The sequence below is a fragment of the Montipora foliosa genome, chromosome 3 (assembly GCF_036669935.1).
Source record: "Montipora foliosa isolate CH-2021 chromosome 3, ASM3666993v2, whole genome shotgun sequence".
NCBI classification, from domain to species: Eukaryota; Metazoa; Cnidaria; class Anthozoa; order Scleractinia; family Acroporidae; genus Montipora; species Montipora foliosa.
In genome coordinates, this window is record NC_090871.1 from 67,870,015 (window position 1) to 67,890,014 (window position 20,000).

Sequence of the window (20,000 nt, forward strand, 5' to 3'; positions counted from 1 at the left end):
ATCACTATTCGAGCTTATGGTTTTCGATCTCAGGTATTTTTTTCTAAAAGCATGTTGGGGCACAAGGGTGACATTTTACCATCAAGTCGATCTCTATCAAGGAGAGGAATGTACGTTGGAGTTGCCATTGGTTGTTGGGCACTTTCTGTGCATGGAACGGATGTGTTGACAATTTTCTGACTTATTGTTGCATAATTTCTTGAAGCCATTCGGTCTGCTGTTCTCTGTGAGAAATTCGACTGTGTTGGGACAAGACTTGAAATAGTTCCCGTTTTGGAACTACTTTCTTGTTGTTTCTTGCGAAAAGTTTGCCTTTGCTGCAAAATCCATTTCCTTCCTGTCCTTCGAGTTATCATCTGTCACTCCATTCCGTTCCTTAATTTTTTCGGCTTAGATCGATCCTTGTTTCTTGAGGCGGAGTTGCCTCTCTGTTTTTTCTTTCAAGAAATGTTTGGCCTTGTTGGAAATATTATCTTCTAAATAGCAATTATTCATGGGTCTTTTGTCTTTAGGTGGTCTCTACAGAAATCGATTTCACTTACGCAATTGCGTTGGCGTGACATATGTGGCTCTCGTTTGTGTATAAATCAAACTTTTGACCGAGAGAGGCCTGGAGTGAATAATAGGGTTTAGGGCGGCAGGCAGCATATCAGAGGTAAGGAGTTCAAGATCAAGTTCTGGTGAGTATACAGAAAGGTCTTGAAAAATATGAAATGTCTGAGAGTAGTGTTGTGTAGACGGGGTAGGGATAATGGGGGAAAGATGTGTGAAAGAAGGGTGGGGTAGGAGAGAGGTACTGTGGGATCAGGGAGGGGTAGGTGAGTAGAAGGGAGAAAAAGATGTTTATTTCTTTGTTAGACCCCCTAAAAAACCAAGCCCCTGTTTTTTAACCACACCCCCAAAAAAGAAAAATCAATTTTTAGACAGCTAATGTGAGAATGATATAAACACATGAGAAATGAAATGATGGTAGAACCAACTAGGATCTCGGAAAAAATCCGAGCCGCAGATGGGATTCGAACCCACGACCCTCCGGATTTTTTCCGAGATCCCAGTTGGTTCTACCATATTTCATTTCTCATGTGTTTATATCATTCGCACATTCGCTCACTTGGGTAGTTGGTTGGCCGCATCTCAGATATGCTTTAAGGTGACTGCGCGATGCAGTTATGAGCTATGCTATCAGTCATTTGACTCTGTAGCTGCGTCATGCAGCTCGAGTCAATACCCACATTTCACCCTTGCTCGCCATAGAGTCTCCAGTAGCTCAGTGGTTAGAGCATCCGACTAGATCACGGAGGGTCGTGGGTTCGAATCCCATCTGGGGCTCGGATTTTTTCGGAGATCCCAGTTGGTTCTACCATCAATTTTTAGACAGTTGGTTAAAATAAAACCAGTTTGAAAAATTAAACTGATTTGAAATTACAAACGGAAGCTCACAATATCAGAATAGAGAGTTCCAGTTAATATCGTCTTACCTGAAGTCGTTGGAAACCTCTCCGATGTTGGAAAAGGAGTAGTGTTAGGGCCTATGAAATGAAAAACGCACTTAAAATGTGTTGAAGAATTTTATCCGCCTAACCGTCAAATTACGGCCAAGAAACGCAGCTAGAAACACTGCTCCTCAACTGTTTTCTTTCAAGAAAATGAGTAAAGCATAGATGCAACTTAACCGCTTCTTTCTCCTCTTTTTGTCTTTTTGATGTTGTTAAGACTACTATGTGTGTGATCACGATAAAAGAAACACTTGTTAGCAACGAGCTTCACTTCGATACAAGTCGTTTACTGAGGAATGGCAATAGCAGTCCTTTTGAAATGGAAAGGAATAGATCACAATCGTTATGTCACGTTTTTTGAGTTCCTCGTGTGAATCCTTGTGCGTATAGTTCCTGGGCAAGTCACGTGACGGCCATTTATCTTTTTCCTACCATAGAGCTCTCATAGTTCTTAGGAATACTTACACGCATGCCAAAGCTTATACCTATCCACGCGAAGTTACAGATATACAAATCAGTTATTCTACCTCACTTTGATTACGGTAACTTGGTTTGGGACTTTTGCAAAGCCAGTGATAAGAACAAACTTGAACGTGTTAACGAAAGAGGACTGAGAGCTGTATACTGTAACTATAAATCACCTTATGAGGAATTACTAAAGAGAGCTAAGTTAACCACCTTATATAACAGAAGATTGCAAAACATCGCAATATTTATGTACAAGATTAAAAACAAGTTGCTACCAAAAACTGTCATAGACTTATTTACTTGCCCTAATCATAAATATAATCTGAGAAATACTGATTTTTCAATAAACAGCTTTAACACAGTGAAGTACGGTAAGAACAGCCTTAGATACTTCGGACCTCATTTGTGGTCCAAACTTAACTCAAGTATAAGATCGGTATTTTAAGAACAAAATTAGAAAACTTCACTTAACATACGTGACCTGATTATAATTTTTTTAACTACATATGTGTACATACATTTATATTTCTTAGCATTGAATTGTGAATTAGATTAGATTTATTGTATTTTTGTTTTCTTTCCTTTTCGGAGGCTGCCCGGCTATAAGATTTGAGACTTAAATAAAGTTATTATTATTATAGTTAAGAAAATATGGTAACGCTTCGATGCGAGAAATTTTGGTTTTATAGCCATGACGTCATCGACCGTACGTACGTCCGTACGTGCACCACTCCATGTATGCCAATGTGACCAGTATCATTCATGTTTAAGGAATACATCTTTGATATTGGACATCCATGTTTAGATCAATTGGCACCTGTCAAAACAAGGTATCCGCTGAGCAATATCACGTGAACATATCGCTGGCTCAAGCCTAGAAGTCAGCGAGGTACTGGTTTTCGATTCTATTGCAGGCTCAACCCAGGCTAACTCACCGAGACATAAGCGAGGCTTCTTTTTTCGCTCGCTTTCTGTGGCTCGACGCGGCTATACGAACATACTACGTCAACTTTAGTTCCTACACAGTCAACGCTTTTCGTGTTCAGGTGGAAAACGGTTTGGATTTTTTTTTCGGCATTTTTCGCTGGTTTCAATCCAGTTTGGCATATCATGATAGCTGTGGTCCACACTGGCGGCTTCGCAGTTATTCAAGTCAAGCATCGGAGGGATATAAACTTAAAGCTGAGTGTTTATTTTAATTTGCTTAGAGCTGCGTTTTTCTCTGTATTGCAATTTTTGGCATATCTTTAAAAGCTGAGATAAGGTTACATGAAGCCTGGAGGACTAGAACAGAAACAAAAGGTGAGCGAAAGAAAACGACAACGACAAATCAGAATACCTGTCCAGTAATAGCTCATACTTAATGGAAGAAGTTACTCCGCAAATTCTTTTCTTGGCACTAAACCGTTTTTTATTTTCAAAAAGTGGTTGAATCGGTTTTTCCTTTGTTCAGAAATGAAAATCGAATTTTTATTGTCAACTGGAATTAAATAACAGTTATCTGTACTCTCTTGGGCATAGAGAAAAAGTTGATTTGTTTGTTTGTTTTGCTCTAAAATGCGAGCGAACAAGTGCTTTTTCATCCGTTTGCCCAACTGGTTTTCGATGTGCCTCGACGGTGACGAGAAAATTTTGCCCTTATGTTATAAACACGTAATCACAACGAGTTCTCGTAAAATTAGAGGAAATTTTCACTTGTTTGTGTTTTGAAAACTTTGTGTAAAGCACCTAAACGTTATTTAAGTGTTGGAGCGGATGTTGTTTGAAGTTTACCGTACAGTGTTCTCTTTCCAAGCCAACCTGGCTTGTTTCAGTAACATACATCAAAATGTGAATTGTCTCGTTTTCAGAGATAAAGTGGAATAAAGTTCATCAGTAAAACTCTTTTTTGACCCTGAACTGACAAAGTTCAAGAACCGATATCGTACTCATCGCTTCTTGATTCATGCGATACCGGTTTTTGGCGTAAAATGTACCGTGGAATTCACAAGTTAGGCAATGAATTTTTCTATAAAAGAAAGCATCGTTAAAGCAGCAACCGGAAACATTAAAATGCGGACAATTCGAAACCTTTTATTTTCACTAACCCTACAGGCAGTAAGAATAAATAACCAAGGAGCCCCGCTTTTAGGCTCGGCTAATTTTATATGTTACTGAAAACAGGGGTAACACTACTTTCAAGGTCATGCAACGTTTTCAATTAAAACGAACACCACGCTAAGTAATAAGGTGAGTAAAAATAATCACGATTTAAAAAAAAGATGCATAAAACATATGGCACCTAGTTTGTGAGAACAGAAAAAACTTGCATATTCAATACTTTTTATGTGTTTATGACGTTTACCGTACAGAGACTGAATTCCAGCGATATCGTCCGAATGCAGTTCCATGTCTGGAACGTATCCAGTGTAATAAGGATACATAATGGCCCCACGAACGTTGGTGTGCTGGAGGCCTAAAGCATGTCCAAACTCATGCACAGCCACCCACAACAGATTGACTCCTTCAGAAGTGCCATGGGTAAATGTTTCGTCCTCGTCAAAATGGGCACGCCCATCTTGAGGGAAATAAGCATGAGCTAATGTTCCCGATGGTCCATCAAAGGGATACGGGCAAGTGTTCTCAGCATCGGTGCCTTTATGGCCTCGCCTACCAAAGCTAGGGAAAAAAAGGTAATGGTAAATTCGAGAAAGAAAATAATAGGAAATTAACGAGTCTGGAAGTGGAGATTATCAAAGGTGTCAAGTTCATAGAAATATGGCTTTTATTAGATCCTCCGGTGCCTCGTCATATATACTAAGGAAAGGATTAAAAAGGGATACCCTAACCCTGGATACCGTTGTTTTAAAAAATCAGTAGATAGACTAGCTGCCCAAACGTCCCAATAGACTTTCCGACCTCACGTGGAAACGTAGCTAACTTGCGAATTTCTTCAAAAGAAATACAAATAAAAAATAGAGTTACCTGATTTTGATGTCAGCTTTGCTTACACTTTCGATTTCTCTGAATGTCAGACCCGAAACGTCAGCCCAAAACTTGAGAGCTTCACTAAAGATCTGTCTTTGCTGATACTTTAAAAAACATAGATGAGAGGCCAGTGAGAAGCGAGTTCAGTGAAAATGGAGCAAAAGAAAATCAAAGAAGGTATTAATAATAATAATAATAATAATAATAATAACGGTTTATTCAATGTAATCCACAAGTGGCTCTTCTAACATTGAAAGCTAGACTATGAATGCAAAATGACGAAATGCTATACTATAAAAGGTTAATCGAAGTATGAAAATTGAAAATTAAATAATGTCGTATATACGAAAATTTCAGTGTTTCACGAAGAACTTTAATGTTTCTTCAAATACGATTTTACAGCAGAGCAAAACTGATTATAGTTAGTGATGTTTTTAATATTATGCGGTAGTTTATTAGAACGTTCTGAAGAGATGTCTTGAAAAGTTCCTTTTTCCTGTGGTCTGATTAGGTTTATGGTGGAACTAGAGCGTAGGGTTCGCGTGGACTTTTGAACTTCAACTGTAGCGTATTTTGGCCAGTCTGGATCGTGGATTGCCCTATTGACTAAGGATTACATCAATATGATCCATTTTAGCGTTAATTTAAATACATGTAATAAAAGAACCCAACATCATTCAGAAAACATCAAAAAATGATTATTCAATTAATAAATTTAAGTTTATGTAATTGCAGCACTGCAACTTTGTACCCTTGTCTTCTTGGCGTCAAAAAGGAGGTAGAAATGAAAAAAAAAAGGTAATATCGAAACAGAAGTGAATGTGCCAAACGTTTTTTAGCGCATATTTCGACCTTTTAAAGCACCTTAAATGATTTAATATAAGTAATCGTTTAGGGTGATTAGGGTCATCTCACTTTTGCTCATTTTGAGTAAATGAATATAAATCCACACAATGTAACTTCATTATATCCCATTTCACAGGATATTCTTTCGATGTGTAATATATTGCTATGTGAACTAACTTTTTAGAAGCTCCATAGTGTCATAATTACCTCTGGGAGATCTTCCCGGGCTGAACATAATACGTTAACTCAGTCTTTGACCATATCCCCCATGTTGCATATCGCCGCTTTCGCGTGTCACCGTTACTTGCGTCTGAAACACCGCATCGCGGTTTTTTCATAAGGTCGATAGTTGACGCATCCAGATTGCCAGTGACGTTGAGGCCGAAAAACTCTTGAAATTTTCGAATAGCGGTTGGTACGTCGTGGTTTCCACTTCGCGCATATGAAATGTATCCGTAGTTGTTAAGATATTTCTGAAAAATAAAATCAAATGTTCAAATGCCGAGTAAAATCAAGCGGCCGGCTGAGTAACTACCAAAAATTATCTGAATTATTATGCTATAGCTTCTTCACACTTCCTTAACCTTAAATTCCATTGGCTACCAAAAAAAGAAAGCGTTTTAACAGAAATGGTGTGACCCAATTGTGATGCTATTCTCTTATTTGATACAGGAAGATAAAAGAAACCTCCCTTCGATGCCTTATAACTCAATATTGAATAGTGTTTCGAAGGAACGTTCATATAATTTCTTTGTCTAAAAGAGACATTTGTGTTTTCTTGCTAAATGCACAGAGTTATAACTGGACAATAAGCATTTGAAAGAGTTTAAAAATTATAGTTTATAATAAACTAATTACAGAACCCACCAGGGCCATTGTTTGATCATCATCATTACCAAAACAGATTGAAGCCCTAAACACTGAAACTACAAGGATGCAAACAGTAAGGAATCGCATGGTTAAATTTTTCCCGAGAGAGCTAAATTAAAGTGATTGTAGTGGCAACTACGCTGCTCTTTTATGCTGCGGTGCTATGAAAAATCTACTCTTATTAGGAAGAAAGAAAAAACTACTAGAATTACACGTCTGAATCAATAGAGTTATGTGTTTCCTTTTTCACTGAATGACATTATTTAAATTTGCAGTGAACACACTGGTATCATGTTCTGAAATGGTGCAGCTATATACTTGCTAATGTTACCTTATTTTGAAAAAGTATTCCAACAATCAACCCATGGACAAAGAGCACCACAAAAAGAAAAAAAATTTTTTTTTCAAAACATCCGATACGAGCACAAGCATTAATAGCTTTGTGAAGGAAAGCCTGCTGACCACTTTTAAGTGCTTACTGGTAAATTAAAACTGGGTTTAAAGTTTTCAAAGTTGCCCACTATTTTTCTGCGCTATTCAGGTTTTCTTTTTTTTTTTTAAGGAAGGTTAATGTGGCATGATACTGATTCTCATATTAGACTAATGTTGTGAGGATTTTTAAGACTCTAAGTTGGAAGGCATTAAAAAACATAAAAAGGTATGCTTTAAACGTAAAAGTTTATTGTGATTTCGTATCATGTAGGCTTGTAAGTGGCATAACACCAGTATATCATCTCCCAATTATTTCTTTTTGTGATTTTTCTCTTAAAACCATATTATTAAAATAATTCACTGCATGGTAGGTGACAAGAAATATATTTTTAAAAAATACTATGCTATACCAATGGCAACAACAATACGGACTAAAATGGTTGAGGTAAGCGTCATTTCATGAACTAAAATTGCAAAATGGGATGTTAGCTCATATTAGAGGCTAAACAAGCATATCAAGTGATCATCAGACCACTAAAAAGTCAGGACACAATTAAAATTTTCTAACCAATTGAAATGTCTTGCAATTATGTTAATTTGTGCAGCTGTTTCGATAAATCTTTTTCCAGTTTGATTTATGCCATTGTTTCCAAACAGTAGTTTTCTTTGTTTCTTTATTGTCTTCACATTTCATCTTACATTCAGTACTTCCTTGTGCAGCTGCATATACCTACACCTTTTATGAACTTGATATATCTGCATCTAGCTAGCTTATCACCTTAGTAGCAATGACTTACTGATCGACCTTTAAATTCCAGCCAACAACTTCAAACAACCCCGACCCTTCGTTGTCAGTTTGAAGTATCTGTTGTAAGTAAAACTTCAGATATGGACATTTTTCTACTTTTCCATTCATCTCAATTGCCTAAGTGCTGCCCCCGGTCTCTTTTTCAGGAATTCCCTGATTTTTATGTTTTACACCTAAAGAGATTCCATCTTAAAAATATCCGTTATTTGCTGCTCCTTTCATTACCGCTCATTAACGTTTTAAATATGAAACCGCCAGTTTATTTGTTAGTGTTGAAGGAAAAAAGTTGGTTGTCTGGTTTAACCCATTCTTGCTTTGATGAATCACACAACAACCCAGCTAAAAATATTTTACGGAAAGAATAAGATTACCGTTTGCCGTCTACCGGGTAAAACATTATAGAGGGGCAAACTGCTTGTCGAGAAGCCATAAACTGATACTGTATTCTTCCATACTCTTTTCTTCTAGGGATCCAATTAGCTTCATTGTTCTCATAAAATAGCAAATTTCAGTCCGCCGTTCTCGGAAATCTCAGATTTTCGACAGAGGACTCGTCTTTATTTGCCGAAACCCCGGATTTTTTAGGATAACTTGAATAAATAGAAAAAAAATGGAATGGGACTTGTGTAGTGACACTTCCACAGAGGAGCATGTCGAGGCTTGACGAGAGCCGAGAAGCGGAATAGCCATAGAGTAACAACAATATTGAGCCTTAGCTTATGAAAGAGAAGGTGAAGTTCAAACTCTTTATGATCATGAGTGCAGAAATGTTTGGTTATTTATGTGTTTTATTGACCACAAAGACACAGGAGCCAAAGTCAGGGGTCATACGTCTTGCCTTTCCTAGAATTGGGTGGTATTTTCAAATAGGAAGGTGACATTGAATCTCAAACCGGAAGAGGGGTGAATCATCGAGGCCTTTTATTTTGTTTATTGATGACGACTCCATCAGAGGTTAGACTCCTTCTAGGACTGAGCACTCCGAGCTTTTTAAAACTAAGGGTTAGGGTTACCACTTTCAAAGTCAATCTTGTTACAGAAAGGCCGCTATTTTCTTTAGATAAAAATGGAATTACTTTGAAAGGAACAGTTAGATTTAGGGTAAGGGTTGGGAGGTCGACGTTGTCCCCAGAATACGATCATTCACCAATGACTTTCATACGCAGTTGATTTTTTTGGGAAAATGATGATTTATTTTCTAGTACATCATTGTTTGACAGTCTTCAGTGTCTGGTTCAATAAAGTCTCATCTGTGTTAACAACCTGTAGTTCATAAAAAAAGAGAAAAAGGCTGATCAATATTTTAGTGCCACGGAACTTTATGTATGTCATTACGTTTTTATTTGTGGCTAACAAATTTTGCCCAAAAAAAAAACTTGTAGTAACTTGTCCCATAACCTAGAAACTGAGAATCGATGAAAGGTCTTCGCATTTGACGTCCTTGTTTGATGTGTGGGTCGTCAGTCGCGTTTTGTCGATCGATTGTTGGATCCCTGACTGTCGACTTGAAGTAGATATAAAGAAAACGTGTCAATGAGTGAGTTAGCACCCACTGAAAAACAGAAAAGCAACAGCCTCAGTGAAGTCCCCTCATCTTAATGTTTTGTGTGAAAGCATTATTTCTGTGTAATAATATTGTCAAATTTTAAAAAAGTGAATTTGTCCTGGGGGTGATACGTGACCAGTGATGGGGAGAGAGCCACATATAAATTCACGACGATGACAGAACTATCGCATGTAGTTAGCCTAACATTCGTGGAAAGTTTGGAAGGGAAAGAAAGTAGCAATAAGGCCACCAGCCAGAAAAAAAGAGACACGAACGACGAAGAAAACAACGAAAAACTGGTCCCTTTGGAGAATATTTTTATTCGTCTCATGACGTGGCATACTGACACTCAATTTCAACTTAATATTAAAGCACCGAAAGAGATGCTCTTTCAAAACCAAAGGCTACCTCCCAAGCTATGCGTTTGTTGTTGCTGTGCTAGCATGTTGTGATTTTGATTAAAATTTCAAAAGAAACCCTTTTTGTACGTCATAGATGCACAATAACTTACAATCAGCAAATGTTGCACGTTTTTTTGCAATTTTTATGGACATATTGATTTGATCTACAGTATCCAGTCCAGTACTTGCAACGAACATCTCTGTCCACACAACCTGCATCATGAGAAAAAGCTGTTGTAAGGATGGGCAAAACACTCATATGACAATAAATCTTCGGACAAAAATTTGGTTTTATCAAAGAAGGTGGTAAAAGTGAATTAAGTTCCAACGAATTCGAACTGAGGAAGATTTTTCAGTTGATGTTTGGAGCGTTAGGCTAAGCCCTTTTTGAGACAAAATTCAGGAATTGCCATTTCCCTCTAAATCTAATAATAAATTTATCTAGTAAAAATAGCTATGCTTGAGAAAAGGATCACTCAAGGAAGGGTACAAATTACTATGAAAGAAAAAAAGTTACTTTGCGAGGCACGTGGTTATTTATGCTTTGCACCTCAAATCCTAGAGAGTCAGCTGTTAAACTATTTATGATATGTTGTAAAAATATTTGAAGAAATTTTGGTACTGGTATTTCAATTAAGAAATGTACTTGCCATGGCATAAAGCAATGCATCACGCGATTTTCCTTAGGTGCACAACTTTACCATCACCCTTAAATGTTAAGCCTTTTGCACACATACTGTTGCAATACTGTGGGTACACTATTCTAAGGTGTGGAAATTATTATCTTGCGATTATGGACTTGTTTGACTCGATGTATTGTCTAACGTCAAGGAGAAAATATTAATTATGTTTGAATGCTGTTATGAGTTGCATTGAAAATAGCTCAGGTACGTGAACTTAGATCATGATGACATTTTCTACCTCCACTGCCACCGCCACCGCCTCCCCCAGATCCTTAAAGGAAAAGCGAAATCATAGGTAAGAGGTTATTGCAACAACAAGATGAGAGCCACGTAAGTCCACTTTAAGAAATCCATAACTATTGTAATAGTTATGGACTTCTCAAAAGTGGACTTATGTGGCTGCTTCAAAGTAATCCTCCAAATGCTTTTTAAGTGTCCAAGGAAATTTTTGATATATTATCTAATAGCATTCAGTGTCTTCGCTAAGAATAAAAGCAAGACTGAACCAATCTACCATGACAATATACCAAATGAATTTTGGGAAAGATTTGCCCTGAGTTTTTACCCTCTTATGAGTAAAATCATTATATAAATCTGTCTGTTGTAATTGTATGGAAATGAGAACGAACTGATATTTCACTATATTTTACATTGTACTATTGCTTATTTGTACAGTGGAAAAGATGTTCGACTGACAGTATGGCCAAGAGAATGTTCACATGTTCTGCAAAACAAACGACATTTTCGCAACATTTGAAAACGACGGTGAATTTTGCCGGAAACTTGGTAGGCAGTTCTTCAGTTTTCAAGTTGGGAAGTCTCCCTTCGCACCCACCTTGCCTCACGGTCTCTAGGAAATATTAGCCAAAATCAGTGTCAATGTAAGTCCTGTCACAAAAAGCAGACTTACAACACCCTAAAACTCGTTCATGGTTAAGATTCCCGTTTCGTACCGTAAAGTGATCGAATGCCCTGGATATCGTCGGAGTGTAACTTCATGTTTGGTTTGTAGCCAGTATAGTATGGATACATGATGGCGCCTCTCACAGAGGAATGTTCAAGTCCAAGTGAGTGTCCAAACTCGTGTGTAGCAACCCAAAGCAGATTGGTACCTCTTGATGTCCCATCAGTAAATGTTTCGTCTTCGTCAAAATGGGCTCGCCCGTCGGACAGGAAGTACGCATGCGCTAGTACCTTTCCTCGGCCATCAAATGGACTACCACATTCTCTTTCAGCGGAAGTGCCATAGTGGCGTTTTCTTCCAAAACTAATGGAGAAATGTCAAATAAAGTCTGTCATGATTTACACGTGCACCCCGCCTACAAGGGAGTAATTTACTGCATTAGTGATTTGGTAACAGGACGAATGGTTAATGGTGAACGTGACTCTACTATAACGATAAATTTTCAGACACGTGGACGATAATATTAATTAATGACGTGATGAAGATTTTTCTTTTTATATTTAATATGGTCGTTAATGCTCTCCCAGTTATATAAATGAAATCTTAATAAATTTATTTATCTTTAGGCCCTCTACGTCGATAGAATTAGATAGTCTAGGTGGAAGGAGTTTTGAGAAGGAGTGTTGGTAGTGACTAACGTTTCGACAACCTAAGTGCAACGTCAATCAATGGCAAAAGTCCCTCACAGGACTACTTTCACTCAGACGATCAAATTCTATCGAGGTATGTAACTCCTGGGTTCAAAGTTCAAACCACTTTCTATTTTAAATCCTCTGTAATGCTATAATTCCTCCGGATTGCGAAAAACAACTTAAAAGCTATGAAGGGGTAGTTTCTAAAGAAACTGTGGAGCTGCGTCGGTGGGGAAGTAGTATACAAAAATTTGGTTTTATCAACGGAGTTGATAATGTAAATTGGCCACCGTACAGAGATTCTAAAAGCTGACGTTTCGAGCGTTAGCCCTTCGTCAGAGCGAATCGACGAAGGGCTAATTCGATTCGCTCTGACGAAGGGCTAACGCTCGAAACGTCAGCTTTTAGAATCTCTGTACGGTGGCCAATTTACATTATCAACTCCGTTGATAAAACCAAACTTAAAAGCTAGTCAGGAAAAGCGGAAAGTCCCGCACGTCAATTACCTTCCTCGCATAAATAACCGTTAAATATTTATCAGCGACAAGTTTTAAAAACCAGCGGCGCAGGCTCGTCTGTTGAAGGCTGGATTTTCATATTCGTATATTCCAGCACTTTACGAACTACCCAGTTTTGGAGTTTCTGAAGACATTAAGCTATATACGTTCCAATTTAGATTGCACAAAAAAGCTCAATGATTGTTTCTCACCTTTGATCTATTAGAGGATAGACCTATAGCTGACGACATAAATTTCTTTATGCAAAACAAACAGATCCCATGTTGCCGTGCAGAAGACGTCAAAATGTCATAACAACATCATTGACACATTCGGCTATCGCCTTGTGCGCCAATTTCTTGAGCTGCCAGTAAATCGGATTCCCGCTTTATACGCAAAGGGTTCTGGGATCGCCAGTGGGCAAATGTAAGAAAATGTATGGCGGAGACTCATTTCGACGTCCAAAAAACTATTTTTGAGAGAGGTCAACACTTTTTTCACAACAATAAAAGCAAGATGACACACGCTAACACCAACCCGGTGTGGCCAACACATCACGCATGCGCACAACCATTTCACCCGCTCAATTAGCAGCCATGGACAGCTGTTTCGGCCTTATGGGCCTCATCAGCATGACGTAGCTAACATACCAGGAGGGTGTGTTTAGAACAGTTTTGCTGTTCCCAACCCAGCTTACCACATGTTTGGCATGTGAAGCTGTCATTTAAAGGCGTGCTAAACTCACCCGCCTGGTATGTTAACTACCCCATCGTATAACTCTTGTTCTTAGGCCATCGTAGCTTGATTAAGAAAATAACACAAACAGCGGTGATAAACATTGTATTCCAACGCATTTTTTATAAAACTTGACGTTTCGTATGCTAGTCAACATACATTTTCAAAAGTGACAGATATTCGTAGTTTAACACACAAAGCTGAAGCAATTCAATTAATGAAATAAGTTGATCTTGCGTTAAGAAAATATCCTATATTAAGGGCTTTCTCCAAAATGAGGGTCTCAGTGGGGTTTAACCGTTAACCGTAAAAGGGCCAAAAATGTAACCGTTGTAGGCGTAAAAAAACTTAAAATTTAACCGTCAGCCGTAAAACAAATTGAAAACCGTTAACCGTAAAAATATATATTAGCGGAAATTAAAGGTCTCAATAGCCCACTTTCGATATATTAAAATTCCGTCCTAAACAAAAGACATCATCTCGAGGCTCTGGGGAATAAACTCATACAAATCCTTATATTTATTCCCCAGAGCCTCGAGATGATGCCTTTTGTTTAGGACTGAATTTTAATATATCGAAAGTGGTCTATTGTCTTGTAAAGAGCTCCATTTGCGTATCGTTTAACTAATTCGGCTAATTAAAGTCATTTCACAAGGCCGTTATCGAAATGGTGGATGCGTCTTTGAAATGGATCGTATCACACACTTTGACAGACTTGATAGCCGCCTCAGTGACGTTTTGACATCTCTAGCAATTTTCCGATCTTGTTGTTCAGTTTCTCTTTATGAATGGCGGCTATCCATGGCTACAATCCGGGTCAAAAAGATGGTGGCACCAACCCATAATACAACCCCTCGCCCCCGTATCAATGTTGATAGGGCAATAACCTAGGGCATTCATGAAAAAAGTCAAGAGATGGTTTTCAATCACGTGATGAGAAGGCCATGTTGGTGCACAATAGCAATAGTCAAATTCCCAGAAGACTTTTTTCTCTATTGTTCTGTGCACTAACATGGCTGCTGTGACGTCAGGTGAAAACCATCAATTGTTTGTTTTTTCTACTGCCTTTGAAAAGTGGGGAAGGGGTGAACCGATATAGGGCATCAAGTGTCACAGAAAGTTATAACCGAGATTGTAGCTATGGATAGTGAAGGCAGTTAGTATCTATCGCACTGGAGAGGAGAAGTCCATAGAAAGATACAAAGCAAGGGTTCGAATCGGTGAAGATCACAAATATACTGCTTCCTTCAAAAGTATTTTGATTGACCTACTTGGCCTCAATGACCAGGCCAAGAACTTTGGCTTGAAGTCGTTTGACCTGAAACTTTATGCCATACTAACTCAACAACAACTGGGACTGGAATTGCCCTTCTTGTTTGGCTGGGAGGGGAAAGCGAACTAAACGGTAAGTGGCTTTAAAAATCAAATACGGTAAAACGAATCAAAAACAGAAAGCACGTAAATCGGCATTTGCTTTTGATGTGTTTGCGGGTAGGCTCAAGATTTCAGCTAGGTATGTGGTTTTAATTTCGCTAGTGTCAAGAGCACTGGACTTGAAAGCTTTGGAATACAAAAAAATCGTAAATGGCTTGAATCCATGAGTCATATAACTGAGTGACGTACGATCGTCCTGCAGATTGGAGTCCTGAGAAGGACTGACACTGACTTACGCTTCGGCAACCTGAGGGTAAGTCATCATCGATCAGAGTCAAGTGATTTGTGTAACGTCAGTAGGTGGTATAAATACTCTGGTCGTTGATCTGATTGGTCAACCAAGTCGTGATGTTATTGGTCGTCCGTCAGTTAAGCCGTGTTGTTATTAGCTGTGACTGAAGACTGTAAACGGTGATTGGTGCGTTGTTAGTCAAATGTCCGTAGTTGTATTTTTAGTAAATTAGTTGGTTTGTCTGTTGTTGATATTGTCAATAAGTCGTTTGCACCAATCACTTGTTTTTATTTCTTAGACATTAAAAGTTCCAAATTTCAACGTCCCGCACGCTGTACAGTCAGTACTGGACTGATATGTATTTGTGGATCAGATAAATTTCATTTTTTGTCAACCGAGAATGTTCCCTATACTTTTCATGATTTTGTCATGCTCCACACCAATGGAAATTAACTATTATATTTTTAGTTAATTATTATATTCTAATGTAAAACAATGGTAATTAATTATCAAAATTTCAGATAACCGTAAGGGGAGCAAATTAACCGTTAGCCGTAAAAGGACCAAAATCTTAACCGTTAGGCGTAAAAATGCTTAAAATTTAACTGTTAGCCGTAAAAGCCAATACCCCATTGGGACCCTCCAAAATGAGCATGTATCTTGTGGCATTATTCTGAAAAAAACTCTGAAATAAAGATTGCGAAGTGATAGAACAAGTTAACCCAACTATTTCACTATTCCACCGATACAACTGTTAAATGTAAAAGCGTAGGAGAGAAAAGAGAGCAAATGTCCACAAAATTCTATTTTATTTAAAATTTTATTCTGCTCAAATCCAATCCTTGACTTCAACGACAAACTAGAGCATGTGACTACGATAAACTTGTGACCTGTCGGAAAACCTCAAGTTGGTGAATTCACGGCAGACTTTTTTCGAAATTGATCACTTTTCGTCCGCTCGTAATTGTGAAAGCAACTTAACTTGTTTTCATTCGGATACTTTGAGCGCTACGTGTAATTGTTTCAGTACTCAGATTTACCTTGCTACATTAATTCCCAGAGTAGTTTCAGGTTTAGGGTTAGGGTTAAGGTCTATAACATTTCAACCTTTTGATACATCAAAACATGCTGTCACGTAATTTTGGACGATGTAGAAACCGATTATTTTTAAAATGCAACTGAGGGACTTTTTCTCTCTCTCCTCGCACGTTCACTCCCTTCCTCGAACACTCACCGCCTTTTTTGTCTTATTACACGACCAGGTAATTACCCCACCTGACCAACTGTTGTAAAAATAGGTATTTACCTTTTAAATACAATGAAAATTACCTGATTTTTAGGTCAGCTGAACTTGCCGTATTGACAAGGCTAAAAGACAGGGCGGATGCATCAGCCCAATACTTCAAGGCCTTGGCAAATATGCGGTTCTGGGCTTCTCGAGTAAGATCTGAACCATGCTGTATGTAGTATGTCAAATGGGTTTTCCTCCACTTACTTCTGGTTTTGTAACGCCGACGTCGCGTACTACCCTCTTCTCCATCGGGATTACCACATCGCGGCATTTTCATTTGCCTGATGGTTGCTACATTCAGGCGCCCGGTTACTTTCAATCCAGCAAAGCGTTGAGATCTACGGATAGCTCCTTCCACGTAACTTGGGCTATCAGATCGAGACACCGAGAGATATTGGAACTGATTTAAATATTTCTATAAAGAGAGTTTTAAAAATGATGTACCATTAGATTCTTTATCCGTAAAATAATTATGTAATTTTGCGAACTTACAAGTCCTTACTTGAGTGATACTACAATCCGGGTAAAAAGACTTCGGGACACTTGTCAAATTTTGGGCGAAAATTAGAGAATTTACTGTACATCCTTCCATCCTTATATGGGCAACACGCGTTCTTCTTTCGCTGTCTTTTTCGCGTCCCCCTTCCCCCAAGACAATGTTAAAACATGCGAGCGATGGATGAACGGATCTTGATTTCGGAGACCATGAAATATCAACATTGTAATAGAAGGAGGGGGTAAAGCGGAAGTTGTCCCAAAAGTTTTGACCTGGATTGCAGATTATTTTTTTGTTTTACATTTGTCTATGAAAAGTAGAACTTAGAATATCCTCCTCGCCAGTACAAATTTGTTGTCATTCAGATCAGCTTCTGTTGCCTGTAAGATTGCAAATACAACAGTAAAAAGGGCAAGTGGCCACATGATCGCTGCACAAGACCACTTTTCTTCACTGGTTCATTTACCTGAGCTTTTTTATGCTGTACGTTTGTAAGTATTTCCAATTAAAAACCAACACAGGTGTTGAAAAGTACGAAATTGAAATCTCAGAGAAAAACACTGACAACAGTATTTTGTGCATTCAGATGGAGGGTTCAAAGTTTCTGCCATTATTTTCATCTTATCGTGTTCTTACATCGTTTTTTCAATGTGCTTACTTACTTCAAGTTTATTTATTTGATATTTTTTTTGGGGGAGGAACGCGTGTTAAAATGGAAAGCTTTCCTTTTCCTGACTTGCAATCCTTTCATAATTAAAAAAAAAAAGCTCTAACAAAACAGTGAAATAAACTCAACTAAACTTTGTTTGCTCTTTGAATTGCTTTTATGTTGCGGCAACGTTCACCTGAAACAGCTATAGACACTGTTTGTGGAATTGAAACATTTTTATAATATTTCCTTTGCAATGACAGGTAGAATGCTATGGATGTGGTTTTCCCGGCTGTTATGGCAGATAAAATCTGTTTTATTACTGCGCTAATTGTCAATGAACAAGAGATTTTTTTTTTTTCAGTTTTACAGTTTTTATTATGTATTTTGCACGTATAAAAGCACAAAACGAAAGAGCGGTAGATCGAAGCGATAATTTCGGTCAAGTCACAATTCTTTCGATACGAAAAAGAACCGATTGAGTGAAGACAATAACCGCAGCTGTAATTGGAAAGGAAAAACAAATTGACGCGGTATTGTTTCATCTGCTTTGGTCAATAAGAAAGTAGCACAAATTTACCGGTCAAAGCCAGACAGCAATGATATGACATATAAATTGTATTAGGACGTGCTAACTTATGATGCAACAACAATTTTTTTCCTTTCTATGGGATAGTAATCAGTTTTAAAGTATTATAAGGGACAATATACTCAAAGCGAAACTGACGACGAAACAGTGGTGATTATCAAGACATAAGAGGATTTCCCAAATTGAGATAGTGACCACTACAATATGATTATTCTAGCTCTGCAACAAAAATGCCCCTTGCTTTCACAAGGGCTTTTGCCATTAGCCAAAAGGGTTAAGGAGGCACCGTCAACCACAAACAAATCAGCTAAGAAACCGTATATAAATTGTATTAGGACGTGCTAACAAATGATGCAACAACAATTTTTTTTCCTTTCTATGGGATAGTAGTTAATTTTAAAGTATTATAAGGGACAATATACTCAAAGTGAAACTGACGACGAAACAGTGGTGAGTATCAAGACATAAGAGGATTTCCCAAATTGAGATTGTGACCACTATAATATGATTATTCTAGCTCTGCAACAAAAATGCCCCTTGCTTTCACAAGGGCTTTTTCCATTAGCCAACAGGGTTAAGGAGGCACCGTCAACCACAAACTAATCAGGGCAAATCTACCTAAGAAACCGTATTTGCTTTCTTAACGCTTTTCGGGGCTTCAGTTGTTCATATAGCATTGAAACGTTTATCCTGGCCAAAATTGCAGCTCATGTATCCAAGCAGCAGGTTTGAATAAATTGGAAGGATCAAGCTGATCAAATGTTGCATTATCGTCAGTTGCCCGAAAGGTAGACTGATATATAAATTCCTTTGCACTCTGTCATGTATCATTTTAATGTGTGGTTCTTATCATGAATTGCTTCCAGGTACTCGCCATACTTGGAATGCTGGTAATCGCTGATGCCGACGATGAAGAAACGATGGCTTTGGTAAGATAAATGAACAAACTAGAAATCGACTTCTACCGATCATGATCAGTTGAATACAGGCAGGAGAATAGGGGTCACGGAAAACTGATCAATAGAAGTTAATTTCTCAGTTACAAATGATTACTTTGTCTAAATCAGAGAGTACAAAATCAAGTTATTATAAAAGCAATGATTTGTCTGATCTGCCCTGGCATTTTATGAAGATAAAATAGAGAAAGATCGAAAAGTAGATTGGCCTTAGTAAGCGAAGTTGGTTGGGAAGCCAATGAAGAAATGGAGGAGAACATGAAACAGCGAAGGAATATCTGTTGCATCTACCAATATTTTGAAAGGCACTGCCTTTCTTCATCAGGTTGTTACAAGTAATGGTCTTTGGCTAATGGGACGTTACAATTTGAACGGACAATTGATCGCAATATGATACAGTAAAAATGTGACATCGTTAAAATGAAAATTGAGAATCTTTGGAGAGACCAAATAACTATGTGACAGAAAGGTATTGAGTGAGGTGGGTTTGGAGCTGTTACCAGGTATGTAAACTGCTCTGCAGTGTTCGTTGAAGCGGTCTTTGAGTCGTCGTCTTGTTTCATCGATAGTATTGACATTTCCCTTGCTCAACTAATAACTCATAAATCCCACCTTCGATAATATCCGAATACCTCATCACCAGGGGTGACACCCCTCAATCCTCAGGCTAACATAAAAAAAAAAAACGCGATATAATCATGCTATTTTTTTTTTCATTTATCTTTTTGATATTACGTCATATATTCGTATTTCCAATTGATTTCTATTTGTTAATTTGTTCTATTCCTGAGCCATTATCATTACCTATCGACATCGAGATCAGGCAATCACAATGTGGAATCAGTAATCAAGAATTTCCAGCTCTTTACTGGTCTTGAGGTCACAGGGAAGCTGGACCAACCTACTATCCGAATGATGATGACACCTCGCTGTGGAAACCCGGATGATGTGGCAGGAGTTGGCCGAGTCCGCCGATTCAAAACAGGTCACACATATTCATAAAACGTT

General features: G+C 38.1%; 3 protein-coding genes across 3 annotated transcripts in view; 1 reads left to right on the plus strand and 2 right to left on the minus strand.

The window, feature by feature from the left end:
• LOC137996054 (matrilysin-like) overlaps nucleotides 1-6,802 on the minus strand; it is a 19,918-nt gene extending 13,116 nt beyond the window's left edge. The window contains 6 exon segments of the mRNA XM_068841493.1: nucleotides 1,479-1,529; nucleotides 4,309-4,622; nucleotides 4,929-5,035; nucleotides 5,985-5,998; nucleotides 6,001-6,250; nucleotides 6,645-6,802. Of these exon segments, the coding sequence (XP_068697594.1) occupies nucleotides 1,479-1,529; nucleotides 4,309-4,622; nucleotides 4,929-5,035; nucleotides 5,985-5,998; nucleotides 6,001-6,250; nucleotides 6,645-6,734 (826 nt within the window). The 5' untranslated portion in view covers nucleotides 6,735-6,802.
• A 2,264-nt stretch (nucleotides 6,803-9,066) lies between these two features.
• Nucleotides 9,067-16,894, minus strand: LOC137996259 (matrilysin-like). Its single transcript, XM_068841672.1, has 6 exons — nucleotides 16,805-16,894; nucleotides 16,341-16,717; nucleotides 11,471-11,784; nucleotides 10,756-10,788; nucleotides 9,945-10,047; nucleotides 9,067-9,150 (listed from the first exon to the last, which is right to left on the minus strand). The coding sequence occupies exons 1-5, from the start codon at nucleotides 16,892-16,894 to the stop codon at nucleotides 9,947-9,949; spliced, it is 915 nt and encodes a 304-aa protein (XP_068697773.1). The 3' UTR covers nucleotides 9,067-9,150; nucleotides 9,945-9,946.
• Nucleotides 16,895-18,945: 2,051 nt separating this feature from the next.
• Nucleotides 18,946-20,000, plus strand: part of LOC137996261 (hatching enzyme-like) — a 7,956-nt gene continuing 6,901 nt past the window's right edge. Inside the window, exons 1-2 of the mRNA XM_068841673.1 lie at nucleotides 18,946-18,965; nucleotides 19,784-19,977. Coding sequence (XP_068697774.1) covers nucleotides 18,946-18,965; nucleotides 19,784-19,977 — 214 coding nt within the window. The remainder of the gene's footprint in view (nucleotides 18,966-19,783; nucleotides 19,978-20,000) is intronic.

Excerpts from the sequence above, each read along its gene's own strand:
- LOC137996259 (XM_068841672.1), bottom strand. The coding sequence starts at position 16,894 with ATGGAAGGATGTACAGTAAATTCTCTAATTTTCGCCCAAAATTTGACA. Across the intron at positions 11,785-16,340 it reads TCAGCTGACCTAAAAATCAG|TTTTGGAAGAAAACGCCACT; the intron begins GTAATTTTCATT and ends TTTCTCCATTAG. Across the intron at positions 10,048-10,755 it reads CGGTGGCGGTGGCAGTGGAG|GTTGTGTGGACAGAGATGTT; the intron begins GTAGAAAATGTC and ends CTCATGATGCAG.